At 37.9% G+C, this 13652-nt stretch overlaps 1 protein-coding gene across 6 annotated transcripts in view; it reads right to left on the bottom strand.

The window, feature by feature from the left end:
* Positions 1-13652, bottom strand: part of PDE4D (phosphodiesterase 4D) — a gene marked incomplete at both ends in the record, with an annotated part of 1136097 nt that overhangs the window by 359208 nt on the left and 763237 nt on the right. Inside the window, one exon of one of the 6 annotated variants that reach the window (XM_079703998.1) lies at positions 4038-4126. The exons of the other annotated variants lie outside the window; for them this stretch is intronic. Coding sequence (XP_079560124.1) covers positions 4038-4126 — 89 coding nt within the window. Of the gene's footprint in view, positions 1-4037; positions 4127-13652 lie in introns of those variants that run through there. 6 annotated transcript variants of the gene reach the window in all.

Genomic DNA, 13652 nt, shown 5'->3' with positions numbered 1-13652 from the left:
ATCTGAAAAGCTTTACAAAAAAAAATTTTTTTAATGCCATACAACAGGAGGTGCTAATGTGATACTTAGAAAGTTACATCCTAGCTTACTGATTTGTGGGTGGCACTCCTTTCTCTTTCTAAGACTTGGGCTCTAGTCAGCATTTTCTAGTGGGCAAACTGAGGTTTAATTTGACAGCCATTGATGTGCTACACTTCAGTTTCAGTAGGAACAAAGAGTAGCTAAGAGACAGTATTTTCCAATTGTCCTTGCAAATAACTGCTACTTAAAAATCTCCAGAACAAAGTTGTGGATTTGAGCATAACTGTCCAAGATTTGCACAGGAGGTGATTTAAGTTTATCTAGGGTTGTTTGTTTCTGCAAATAGTCAATAATGTAGTATATTCCATGATGCCTATTAGTGTAAGGGGCAGGAAAACTAGAGCATACTTTTTTTCTGGCCTGTGGGATGTTAGTGAAATCACCTCTACCCTGCACGTCAAGGTACCTTGGATGGTGTTCTCCTCTATTTGTACAATACACACTCCACAGTCCCCATATAATATGTTCCTCTTAACATTCCTTTTTGAGAAGACAGAAAGCAGAAAGTTTTGTGATTTGTTCTGGTTGGAAGACAAGACCATCCCTAGAAGAGTAACTTGCTATTTCAAGTTTCCTTGACTGTCACTATAACTTTAAACAATAACATCTTTAAAAAACAAAATGTCCTAGTGTTCCCTTGGAGAATAGTCAGAGGCCACCAATCTGCTAAGTACTAGCTCCTTGTTCGTTCTTCGCTTCCCATATCATTTTCTTCCCAATTTTTTCAGGTACTATGTTCAAACCTTCAACGTGAGTTCACTCAAATCTAACATAAGCACATCATTCCCCTCTCTCTCTCCTCTAAGACAGACATGAGAGGTGTGGCTCTAAAGTAATGATTGATTCTTATTCCAGGTCCACAGAGGAAAATTAGCCTCCTTAGGATGTAATCCTCTTTCTCTCTCTGTCTGTCTCTGACTCTCTCTGTTTCCACATCAAGTCAAATTTAGCTTAATAAGCTACATATTAATTATATTTGGCTTTCTCTGTAAGTACATTTTACCCATAAAAGGCAAAAACTCACCACCGCTGAAAAACAACTTTCAGATCTACTTTAAGCATAACTACCTAAGGTTGTATTTCTCAGGGATCAACACTCATTAAATACATATGATTTACTGTTACTTAAAAAAATCAGACTCTTTACAGACTTGGCTTTCCTTCATCCTGAATGCCACCAGGGAGTGAAAACAATGCCAGAGACAAATATTCAGCTTAAACCCAAGTGTATCACCAGTATCATGTGTAATATGCATTCAATCTTCAAAGAAAGAAATAATACTCTACTAGACACGTGTGGGGATTTTTACAAAATACAAAATTATTTTTATTAAACAAACAAACTTATAAAGGATAAACTCAACAAAGAAATGTTGGTTAACACCTAGTTATTTCAGTTGCTTCAATAGTGGAATTATGTCTAAAGCCTCTCAAAGGTCAAGATAAGCTTAAGTTACTTCCATGTTTTAAAGATCTCCTATATTAAAAAAGAAATGAAGAAATACAAAAACTGGGTTGCAAAATTGTGGGATAGTTTAAATGTTTACATCAAATAGCTTAACACTTTTGACTCCAGGAATGCTGTGAAAATAAATCGTGCCGTTCAGAACTAAATGTAGATGTGTGAGTGCATGTGTGTGTGTGTGTGTGTGTGTGTACACATACATAAATACTTTGACTCATGGTGCATTTGAGGTGGTGTGGTCTGTTAAAAGTTTAAAGCTGTACAATAAGCATCTTTTTTTCATTATTGTCAGTATATTGCTGTGACTGAATGCATACTCTTTTTTTTAAGCACTGAGAGATCTCTGAAAATGTGACATGAGAGTGTCCAACTGCTGTCCTAGCTTCTTAACCTTCCACTGGACTCCTGGCCTATGATAGGCCCCGATCATATCAGCAAGTTGATTTTACAAATAAAAGGGTGACACCAACTAAGAGACAGTAGCAAGATACTTCATTGAACACGCATTAATGGCATTCTCCACGCATGTAAGGGAGCCTCTGGCTTCAAGGAATTTATAGTCCAAAGGGAGAGAGAAAATAGGATCCACAGAACAATGAAGACAGTACATATAAAAATTAATTATTTCATGGGCAATTAATATTCAAATTAAAAGCAAATATATGAGGGACAAAGTCTCTCAGATTTCAAAGGAGATTGGCCCACGATGGCTATTCTGGATGTCACCCTCACCTCTTAAACTCATTATGAAAGAAACTTGTTAGAACTACAAACACAGGGCATTTAAATACATAGAAAACTCATCCTTAGACATTCCAGTGCTTGTTGTATTTCTGAAAGGATCGAATTGACCAAGGAAAAGGAAAATATTTTTGACATACCAAGAAGGCAAATTTCATAATATATCTACAAATCATACAGTAGAGCTTAAACTCTGCATTTCCTGAGATTTCTGAAATTCTTTAGTCCAACACACTATTGTTTTCACCTTACCCAGCAGTTTGATATTTATGATATTTAGAAACTTGTTATCAGATCTCAACAATAAGTGTCTAGAAACTACCATCTATTGGAAATATGCACAGTAATGCTTACAAATCTTTGATGAGCATACATCTTAGCACATAATAAGCATGAGATGCAAATAATAAACATGAGAAGTGCATTCAGTAGAAAGTAAAGCATAGAGTAGGCATATAATTTCTAATGTTGAAGCAGAGTCTTAACTGTAACAAATTAACATAATTAATAAAAATAAATGGTATTTATTTTGTTTTGAAGTAGAAGTAGATGTACAGCTAGTAGTAAGAAAGTACTACTTACACCTTTAACTGCCAACTTTTATTTACCCCTTTCAAAGTTTGCTTATGCATTTTTACTAGGGAATTTTGTAATTTGATTCCTCTGATTTTATAGCTCCCTAAAATATTCCAAGGGTACTATCTTTCACACTGTCTAAAACAAATAAATAATTCTTGTGAATTATTTTAATCTAAACTTTGAATATTTTCTATGCGAGTAGATCAGAACACATTTTAATCCAAATTTAACGCATACTTTTATAAAGGCCTGGTAGTTTCTACATATGTTACATTTGGTCTAAAGAAGGAAGACCTAGTCTTGAGATTTTGCAGACAATTTCACCTCCATTTGCTATTGGTGAAATAGCTTGCAGTGCTACAGACTAACCAATCAGAAACAAAAACTGTGTGAGGAATCAATCTTTTTCTTGTAAATATCTAAAACACTAGAGCAAAGAAGGAAATCAAAGATTTTTCTGCGTCTTCTGTTTTACCTAGTTATTTGATCAAAATAAGCTAACTTGGATGTAAAGCAAAGCTGTAACTGACAATTTATTGAGGTCATGAGGTCAAGATTTTTCATATGATTTCTATAGAAATCTTTAGACATAACAGATTAATAACATATTTACTTCAATTTCATAGTTTCTATTTCTCCTGGGCAACATTAAAACTCTGAACTACAACCTAGACCACAGAGATAGTTTCCACTTTTCCATGTGAATGTGACCTGAAACCCTTATAAACAACACAGCAGTGTTTTGTTGTTGTTGCTTGTTTGCTTGCTGAATCAAACTAGAGCCCTTTCCTTACATTTAAAGGATTAACTGAAGGTTAGTATGACCAATTCTGGCTACATTAAGTCCATTCGGCTGGCTAACACACTTGTTTTCCAGATGCCAGTCACAGGAATGCTTTTATAAGTTCACCATTTAACTCATCAGCTTTTAGAGTTAGTCAATTTCCTTCTACTCCTGTGGGTTCCCAAATACCCCTGATTATGTTAAGGTTCACATCTTCTTAGCTCCTATTCTGTATACTACTAATTCATCCTGCCAATTTAATGCAGTATAGGAAATAGAAATTAAACAGATCAACACAGGGCAAAGACTTCTTTGCAGGGGGCCTAAAGCTACAGAGGCTGATGAAAAAAGAAAACTCTTCCCAGCCAGAAAAAGAAAGAGCAATACCTGTAGGACTTTGAGAAACGCAATCTTGATTTGACTCTTGTGGAGGGTCCTGGCACTGTGACTCCCCGAAGATCCCAAACAAAAGCCATGTGTAAAGAAGTTGGCAGGATTGCTGGCAAGTCAGAGTGGATGCAGGGCCCTGGGGCCGGATGGCCCGTGGAGGACCAGGAGGCACTTGTGGCCAAGGGAGGGCATTTCCTCTGTGCGGTGCTCTGTGTTGCCAGGGAGGTGGCGGGTGGCTGAAGCAGGACTGGAAGAGGTGGCTGGGACTTCCTGCTGCGTGACACTCGCCCTTTGCGACAGAGCTTGCTTCACTCTGACTTTATCTCGTTAATAACGTGAGAAACACTCCCTTGCAAATTTGTTTTTAAATATAGCCCTGATTAAACAGCACAGTCACATGCCACTCCTGGAAAGCACAACATCACACACACACACACATACACACACACACACACACACTGTGAAAGGCATGATTGAAGTGTGAAGTTTAAGAAAAAAAAGCAAACAGAGGGCCTTTGTTTAAAAAAAAAAAAAAAGTAAATACATGCCCATGATTGGGAAATTCAACAGAGATTTACTAACTTTCACACAACTGGCCGCCAAATATCATTTTCCTTATTTCAACTTCTCTTAGAAACAGGGAGGAACGTAGTTATTCGCAAACCTCACACAAGGATTTAATGGTCTCGAAAGACCAGCGCCCCCTTGCAAGTCAGCTTGAAAAGAAAGCAGGCAGATCACTTTCAGCGCTTTTGGCAGCTTTTCCCTCAAGGAGATACTGTGTCACCTTGGAAAGTGAGTTATAATGCGTGACTTTGACAACAGAGATCAATTTTCTTGCTCATTTTCTATTCCCTAGAAACATTTCTTAACTGTCTGATAAGTCTCTTAAAACAAACTTCTTTCAAATTAAATAAATGATGGAAGCCACATAGAGCCCTTCACGTGTCTTACGAGTCCAGCACATCTCAGTGAGGCATCTATTTCAAGAGTATGCTTCAGGAGTCAAAGGACCCCAGTGCTGTCATAGGTCCTCACCACCAAGTGCTATTTAATGTTAACAATGTGGCATAATTCCACCAGTCCCTGTCCAAACACTGCCCCGCCTGTGACCTCAACTATAAACCAAGGCAGAACTCCACTTCTCTGGGATAAGATTAGAGAGGCGTGGAGTGCCCAGCAGTGATTTAACTCCCTCTGGACTGGACAAATATAACCAATAGTTGAGTTTGGTAAGCATCACCACGTCTGCCAAATTTTCAGACCCCCTGTAGCCAAACTATCTCTTCTTATATACCCAAGGGGTCCAGACTATTCCTGTAGTTTCTGTAAAAGCTCAAGTCAGTAAACATGACACTTATTTTCATGACAGCATCCAGCACACCAGGGGTTCCTGAGAACACTACAGGTTCCATATCACCTCGGGAATGAGTAATAGAAAACGTTTTTACGGTTTCACCTCTGTGTTATCTGACAGATGGGCTAAAAGCGGGTGAGTGATAGCTGACTGAACAGCGGCGACCTTGGAGGAGCCAGAAGTTCAAAACTAAACACACTCTCTCTGAATCAACTAGCAATATTTTCATGCTTCACAAACTACACCCTTTTGCTTTTGTATGTGGATCCCCATTTCACAGGAGCAAGATTGGCGGTCACCTTCCTGGTATTCTTTGAAAGGACAGAGAAAGTGTCCATACCTACCCCAGCCTGCCCTTCTGGCGTATGAAATTCCACCATTAGCACTTTATTCCCGTATTCTATTTAATTCCCACGTCAGGACAGCTCTTAGGAAGTGCAAACATTCCTGGCAGAGCTGACACAGAGCTGAACAAGTCGGGGTTGAATAGAATGGTTTCATCTGAGACTGAAGCCAGACAGTGGAAGATAACTGGGAGTCTGGGTGAAGAGGGGGGATGTCTCTGCAAACTGGTAGAGTGGGAGGTGGATTGGCATGAAGGGAGGGAAGGGGGGTGGACACAGAACAAGTAAGAGAATAGGAGGGAAGGTACTGGCAAAGAGTTCCTTCCTTCACCTTCCATGCAAGACAAAGCTCTCATTTTATCCAGTGGCATTTCAAATTTTGTAGGACAAATAGCATCACTGGTTTTTAGATATGAAAGCTGCAGTCCATATATACAACATTGGAAGCAGAAAAATATTGTTTGCATTGTTAGCCCAAACGCACTTGTCATGCCAAGATGGACCCTGTCTTCCCAGCCAGGCTAAAGCCAGCAACAGGCATTTTGACCGATGCTTGTCTTTGCTCATACCAATTTACATTTTGAAAAGAATGTTCTGTTAATTGATATCTAATTGATGAAGTATAAGGGCATAATAGTAATGCACAATGAAGGTATTATAGAATGTCTACCTTCTTCTAAAAGAAATTGAAGGAGACGCAAAGTTGTCTTTTTCATTATTGCCGAAACGTTTCTTCTTTTCCCCCTCTGCTTCTTGAAAGCAGATATCTAGAACAGTTAAGCAAGATCAAAACAATGGAACTATAAATGTGAAATGACGAGCAGAAACATGGAAACTTTGGCCCTTTTTCCTAATGTGAAATTAGATAAAGATACAAGAAGTATCTGCCAATGTTAATGTTATTTTCTCCTTAAAAATAATTACGCACCACCTCCATCCCATTTCTTCTGTACAGTTAGGCATAATCCCCCTTAGGTGACCAGGTCTCAGCAAGGTCACGGAAATAAACTAGTTATTTCTGAGATTAATTATGAGCAAAGTTAAGCCTTGATTTCAAGTATAAACATTAATATTATTTTGAAGGACTGGCTAGTACTTCACAGACATGAGATTTAGGCAATTGGAAACAATAAGAAAATTAAATCAGATGTTTGCTAGGATGGACCTGTGCTGTCATTTGTATTTCAAACAGCTGTTTATAACTTTCACTTCACAGGTACTAAAGGATAGAGAAGGAAATGAAGTAGAATCTTTTGAATGTTTTAACTTGTCATATTAGTAAGCATTTATTTCCCAGAAGTTGTTTTTGGAAAAGCATGACTGAATGTCAGGAGAGATGTTCCACCCCTGAGACAAACTCTTCTTTTACAAGTTGGAAACTAAACTTATATGGCAGAGAAAACCACGTTCTGAAATCTAAACTTTGCGTTCACCCAACTGTTATTCACATAATTCCTAACCTCTCCAAAATCTCAAGAAAATGCCTGCCTCCTGCCAATAACGTAGATCTTATGTTTTGCAGAGCTCTAAATAAGGCATTTTTGCCTCTTGAACATTTCTGGGATTTTGGTTCCAAGATTCCAGATGTTAAAATGCAAGTTTGGGGTTTGATGTTTAACACAGAAAATCAGAATTTCCTTTATAGGAGATGGCTACTATGAATCAAATCTGAAAATCCCAAATTTAAAAGTAGGAGAATTTAAACATAAGGCACATAAGCATTTATTTACACACCAAGCCACTGTCTGATAGGTGGAAGAAGTTTTGAGCTAAACTTCAGAGAAACAGACAGTTAAACTAATGGGCTTGTGTGATGTTGAAATACATTGCCTCAGGAAACCAGAGCAGGCAGAGATATGGGTTCAGGATAATGCAGTATTTTGAAATAGCTGCTGGTTGCAGACTCAAAGGCAGCAGAAGTTAAAGTGGAAGCCAGCAATTGCATTTCGTTTTCATGTTATCAGCTACCTCTGATAATCATTTCATCATAACAATTCGATTTTCAGGGTGATCCGTTGCAAAAGAGTGTGCCGAAAGGAAATTCAACAAGCAGACTTGTGCACTTCTGAAACCTTATTCATTCCATGTAAGTAATTGTGGTTTAAACAAGCCCTCTTATTACATTAATACAGTATCATCATCAACTATCAATTATTACTCCAAATGGAAATGCTGCAAAATAATGCTGTTTTCTTTGAATTGCTTTCAAATAGTCATTCTAAACCTTATGTATGTCTACTTGATTTAGAGGTGAATTATTCCATGTTCTGAAATGAAGGAAACTTCGGAAACTGTTTTTTATGAGCTGTAACCCAGGGGAGTGCTAACAGAATTGAAGGTACCCCGTAGTCTTAAGAGCATTAGGAAAGCATACTCTGCATATTAATCTGCTTCAAATGCATCCTTTATTCATATATATTCCAGGACACAAACAGGAATAAAATGTAATTAAAGAGCTAAAATTATTGTTATTACTATTTTATTTTGTTACAACATTTTTAAAGTTTTTTTTTATTGATGTATAGTTGATTTACAATGTCATGCTAGTTTCTGCTATACAGCAAAGTGACTAAGTTATACATGTGTACTCATATGTATACATTCTTTTTTATATTCTTTTGCATTATGGTTTATCACAGGATACTGAATATAGTTCCCTGTGCTACAGGGTAGGACCTTGTTGTTTATCCATTCTATACATAATAGTTTGCATCTGCTAACCTTAAACTCTCAATCCATCCCTCTCCCACTTCTCCCTCTTGGCAACCACCAGTCTGTTCCCTTTGCTTGTGAGACTATTTCTGTTTTGTACATAGGTTCATTTGTGTCATATTTTAGATTCCACATATAAGTGATATCATGTATTTGTCTTAGTCTATCTGACTTCACTCAGTATGATAATCTCTAGGTCCATCCATGTTGCTGCAAATGGCATTATTTCATTCTTTCTTTATGGCTGAGTAGCATTCCATTGTATATATGTACCACACCTTCTTTATCCATTTATCTTTGGACATTCATGTTGTTTCCATGTCTTGGCTATTGTGAACATTGCTACTTTGAACACAGGGGTGCATGTATCTTTTTCAATTATAGTTTTGTCTGGATATATGCCCAGGAGTGGAATTGTTGGATCATATGGTAATAACTCTATTTTTAGTTTTTTGAGGAACCCCCATACTGTTTTCCACAGTGGGCTACACCAACTTACATTCCCACCAATAGTGCAGGAGGGTTCCCTTTCTCCTCACCCTCTCCAGCAATTGTTATTTGAAAAGAGCTAAAATTATTAAGACATAGAATACAATAAATGATGAGACATGATTAAATAAAAGAATAAAAGATAAAATAAAACTGGATTGTGAATCAAAATTCTTTGTTATACACTCAAGGTTTCTATCTACATGTTTTAGGAATGTTTTAGCAATTTGGAAGATAATTAGGTCAAGCCCTTTCTATCAGTAAGGCACTGAGTTCTATTTAAACACTTGGGTAAATGAGGGTTGTAGGGAAAAAAAACAGGGAGGAAGAAATGAGAGGGAACAGAAAGACGTTTTATGTTTCTTAAGTGTCTAGTGAGTGACTGACAAAGTCCTAGGATATTTTTTTAAGTAGTCAACAGGAAATATTTCTAGAGTCAAATTCTTTAAAATTTGAAATTAGTATAGGCTAGTCACTTGAAATAAAGAACTAAACATGATGTTTTAAAATGTGTGTAAAAGTCTTCTGGGGTCAGTGTTTGTCTAAATTTCTGTATGTGAAGATTTTAAAAGTCAGAAAAATTTTATTTTCAATATTGTACTCATGATTGAAGACTGAAAAAAAATCCTCCTTAGTTATTGACTGGTGAGTGAAAGGGTGGATACAGAACTTCCTCTTGAAAGCCACTTCCTCCAGGAAGCCTTCCCTGCTTTCTCAGACCAAGGGATGTCTCCACAGCACTCTGCACTTTAATCTTTGTCACTGTCGGCACATTTGCAATTACTTTTTCAATGTCTGGCTTCCCTGACAGACCTAAACATCATGAGGACATAAACTGTGTCTGCTTTCCTACTGCATTCTCTGTGCCTAGCAAAATAAACAAGTCACAATAATTCTGTTTAATGAATCAGTAAACCAGCCATCTCAGGACTTCTTGAAAATAAGATGCATCACCTACATTATATTCTTTTATGTTCCTAAATAGGGGCAAAAAATTTCACCATGGGTAATTTAGGTGGGACTTACCTATTTTCTCTGTCCTTAGATGCACCTTCTGACAAAGCCACAACTGTAGCAATCAATCAATTAAAATAAAATAAAATAACAAAACCAGAAAAACCACTGTCATTGTTATGACCAAATGAATACAGGCCTGTCCCCAGAATTGTTTGTTTGTCTGATTTTTGATGAAACACCATTGGGCAAGTATTCAGGGCAGCCCCAGTAAGGGAGATTAGAGCCATAGTTATGCTATGAACATGTCATATGACCTTGAGCACTGTTGCCTGACCTTGCTGAGTTCAGTGTCTTATCCAAAAGAGAACCATTGCAGAGTTTTTGAGATGAATGGAGTACTTTACATAAAAGCATTTAGAGGGCTTCCCTGGTGGCGCAGTGGTTGAGAGTCCGCCTGCCGATTCAGGGGACATGGGTTCGTGCCCTGGTCCGGGAAGGTCCCACATGCCGTGGAGCGGCTGGGCCTGTGAGCCATGGCCACTGAGCCTGCGCGTCCAGAGCCTGTGCGCCGCAATGGGAGAGGCCACAACAGTGAGAGGCCCGCGTACCGCAAAAAAAAAAAAAAAAAAAAAAAAAAAAGCAGTTAGAAAATGTCACCCCAGGTTTTAGGCACTGCTACTAATGTTGATAAGCTTTTTGGAGAACTAGAAAAACTATTATCCATACTGTTAGAAACATTTCTAGTTTTAAGAATTGTCCTCTAAAATGGTCACTTCATGAGCGTGGTAAGTTGGCATATCATTTAACCAGTTTCAGAAGGGTAACAGTCTTTAGTTTTGATTGTCCTTTTTTCCCCCATTTGAAATTTTTTATCCTAAGTGTGTAAGGACAGAATATCAAGCTGTTACGTTTAAAGGTTAATCTCATAGCAAAATTTTAATGTTTATTTGCAGATTGAAAACCCTCTACTGGTTCTGTTTAAAAAACTAAAAAAAAATTAAGTGGCAAGGGATTCTACTAAAGTTAGCTGATGGAATTTTTCTCAATTCTTCAAAATCCTGGGCTTCACCTAAATATAGAAACATTACCATTTATTTATTTATTTTTGCGGTACGCGAGCCTCTCACTGTTGTGGCCTCTCCCGTTGCGGAGCACAGGCTCTGGACGCGCAGGCTCAGTGGCCATGGCTCACAGGCCCAGCCGCTCCACGGCATGTGGGACCTTCCCGGACCAGGGCACGAACCCGTGTCCCCTGAATCGGCAGGCGGACTCTAAACCACTGCGCCACCAGGGAAGCCCCATTACCATTTATTTTTTGAAAACTTATGGGATCCTGAAGACAAGGTGTTTAATTGGAAAAGCATCTGCAGCACAGCACTGATTCCAACTCATGCTGCTCTCCTTGTTGACCACACACCAAGTAAGGGCAGAAATGGCCTCTGAGTTTTTTAGAATTATGTTAACAAACAAGAAAAGCAGTGATGGAATTACCAGGCTGAGAAACAAAACTACCCCCTTGGGAGAAAGCAAAAAGTCCCCAAATACCATGAATCTCTAAATAACAACAATCTCATGCTTTCAACTTTGGTGATAGGAATTTTTTCCATGACAGTGTTCAATATCTCACTAAATCTGGATATCCATTTATTGGAGCCAATATTCATAAACTTTCCCATTCCTGGGCACTTATTGCTGACCTGACACCCCCAGGATATCTTCCTCACCCTGCCTCTCCCTGTGCACTGACTGATTCTGTGAAGTAAACATCATCATAAGGTCAGGGTATTTTTTTTAATTCCTTATTTTACTATGACAATATCAACTACTTATTTGGTATTTACAGTGCGATAAGAGCTTAACATAACTTATATTATCCTCACAATAATATACCGATAAGCTTACCTTATATTTATTCTGTTTTCTAGCTAAGAAAATGGAGGCTTAAAAAGTTAGTCATTTGCCCCTATGATCACACAGCCAATGAGTGGCAAATCTGAGGTTAAAATTGAGGCCTCGGGCTTCCCTGGTGGCGCAGTGGTTGAGAATCTGCCTGCTAATCCAGGGGACATGGGTTTGAGCCCTGGTCTGGGAGGATCCCACATGCCGCGGAGCAACTAGGCCCATGAGTCACAACTACTGAGCCTGCGTGTCTGGAGCCTGTGCTACTCAACAAGAGAGGCCACGATAGTGAGAGGCCCGTGCACCGCGATGAAGAGTGGCCCCCGCTTGCCACAACTGGAGAAAGCCCTCGCACAGAAACGAAGACCCAACACAGCCAAAAATAAATAAATTAATTAATAAGCTCCTACCCCCAACATCTTAAAAAAAAAATTGAGGCCTCAACAGTTATAAAACCTAGGTTGTTAACCAGTATATGCCTAGACAATAAATGAGCTAAGGAATGAATGAGGGAGAGTGGGTGTGGGTCTAAGTCGGTGCTAAGTGGCTAAAGATACAAAAGAAAAATGGTCCCTCTTTATAGAGGATTGTGACTGAGAAAACATCTCACCTCATAAAAACATCTCTGTGACCTAATGGTGGTCAGCATTTCCTCAATAAAATGTATCAGTATTGCTCACAACATTAAAACTGACTAACTGTCTCTTGGCATTTTTCTATTACAGATAAAGGGGGACAAAAAAGAATGCCGTAAATAGGGCACTCATTTCTGGAATATTCCAGAATGAGTTGAATTACAGATGGCAAAAACACAAACTTGATGAGCCATATAAAACTTGTTTCAGAAAAAAATGTAGAATATGGTTCTTGCCATATCAAAAAGAGATCTTTTTTCCAAAATAGTATTATGAAAATTTTCAAAAATTTAGAAAAGTTGAAAGAATTCTACAGTGAATTCTTACCTAAGCTGTGCAGCCACACTTAGTTTCTGCCTGTAACATTTAAGAGCTTGCTTCTTAACATGTCATTATCATATTGGACTTGAGCAATGAGAACTATACTGTTATAGTGAGATTCATCTGAACAATATGCATGGCTTGTACACGATGTTGACCTACGTTTAAGTCTCTATGCTTTCATACTGTGTCTATTGTAAAGTGTGGACTTTGTATAGGCAAAGACAATGTATTTGTTAAATGTAATGTAAATACCATAGTGTATTTTAAGTCCTAAATCTTACTAACAAAAGCAAATTAATGACTACATAGTAAATGCTAAAGATCTGCTAAAGATTATGAATTATCAAAATCAATATCCATTTAGGTGATAAAAGCTGTCAATCATGAGCTCTTATTCCACATTACTCCTATGTAATACATTTTCTGGATTGTTTCATACAGGGTAATTCTCAGTAAATTATGACTTCAGTCAGGTGATTAGAAAAGGGATGATTGGGCATATTATACAGTTTCTGATATTGTACAAAATACCCTATAAAATCTATGAATCAGGAGCTGTTCCCCAAAAATGGGAACTTTGATTTTTCTCTGGGTTTTATTTTGTTTTTCCTTTTGTTATATTTTTAAATGAGTATTATATCAGTGTTAGGCCTAGTGTGTTATGGACAAGAAAGAGACTCTGTTTTGTTAAAAAAAAAAATACCAATATCGCTGAAACTATTTTTAACCTATTTCGTTTTTCATTTTTTTAACATCTTTATTGGAGTATAATTGCTTTACAATGGTGTGTTATTTTCTACTTTATAACAAAGTGAATCTGCTATACATATACATGTATCCCCATATCTCCTCCTTGTTACGTCTCCCTCCCACCCTCCCAATCCCACCTCTCTAG

This window comes from Hyperoodon ampullatus (assembly GCF_949752795.1).
Source record: "Hyperoodon ampullatus genome assembly, chromosome: 4".
NCBI classification, from domain to species: Eukaryota; Metazoa; Chordata; class Mammalia; order Artiodactyla; family Ziphiidae; genus Hyperoodon; species Hyperoodon ampullatus.
The sequence above is the reverse complement of the archived record's forward strand: the minus strand, read 5'-3'. Positions and strand labels throughout refer to the sequence as shown.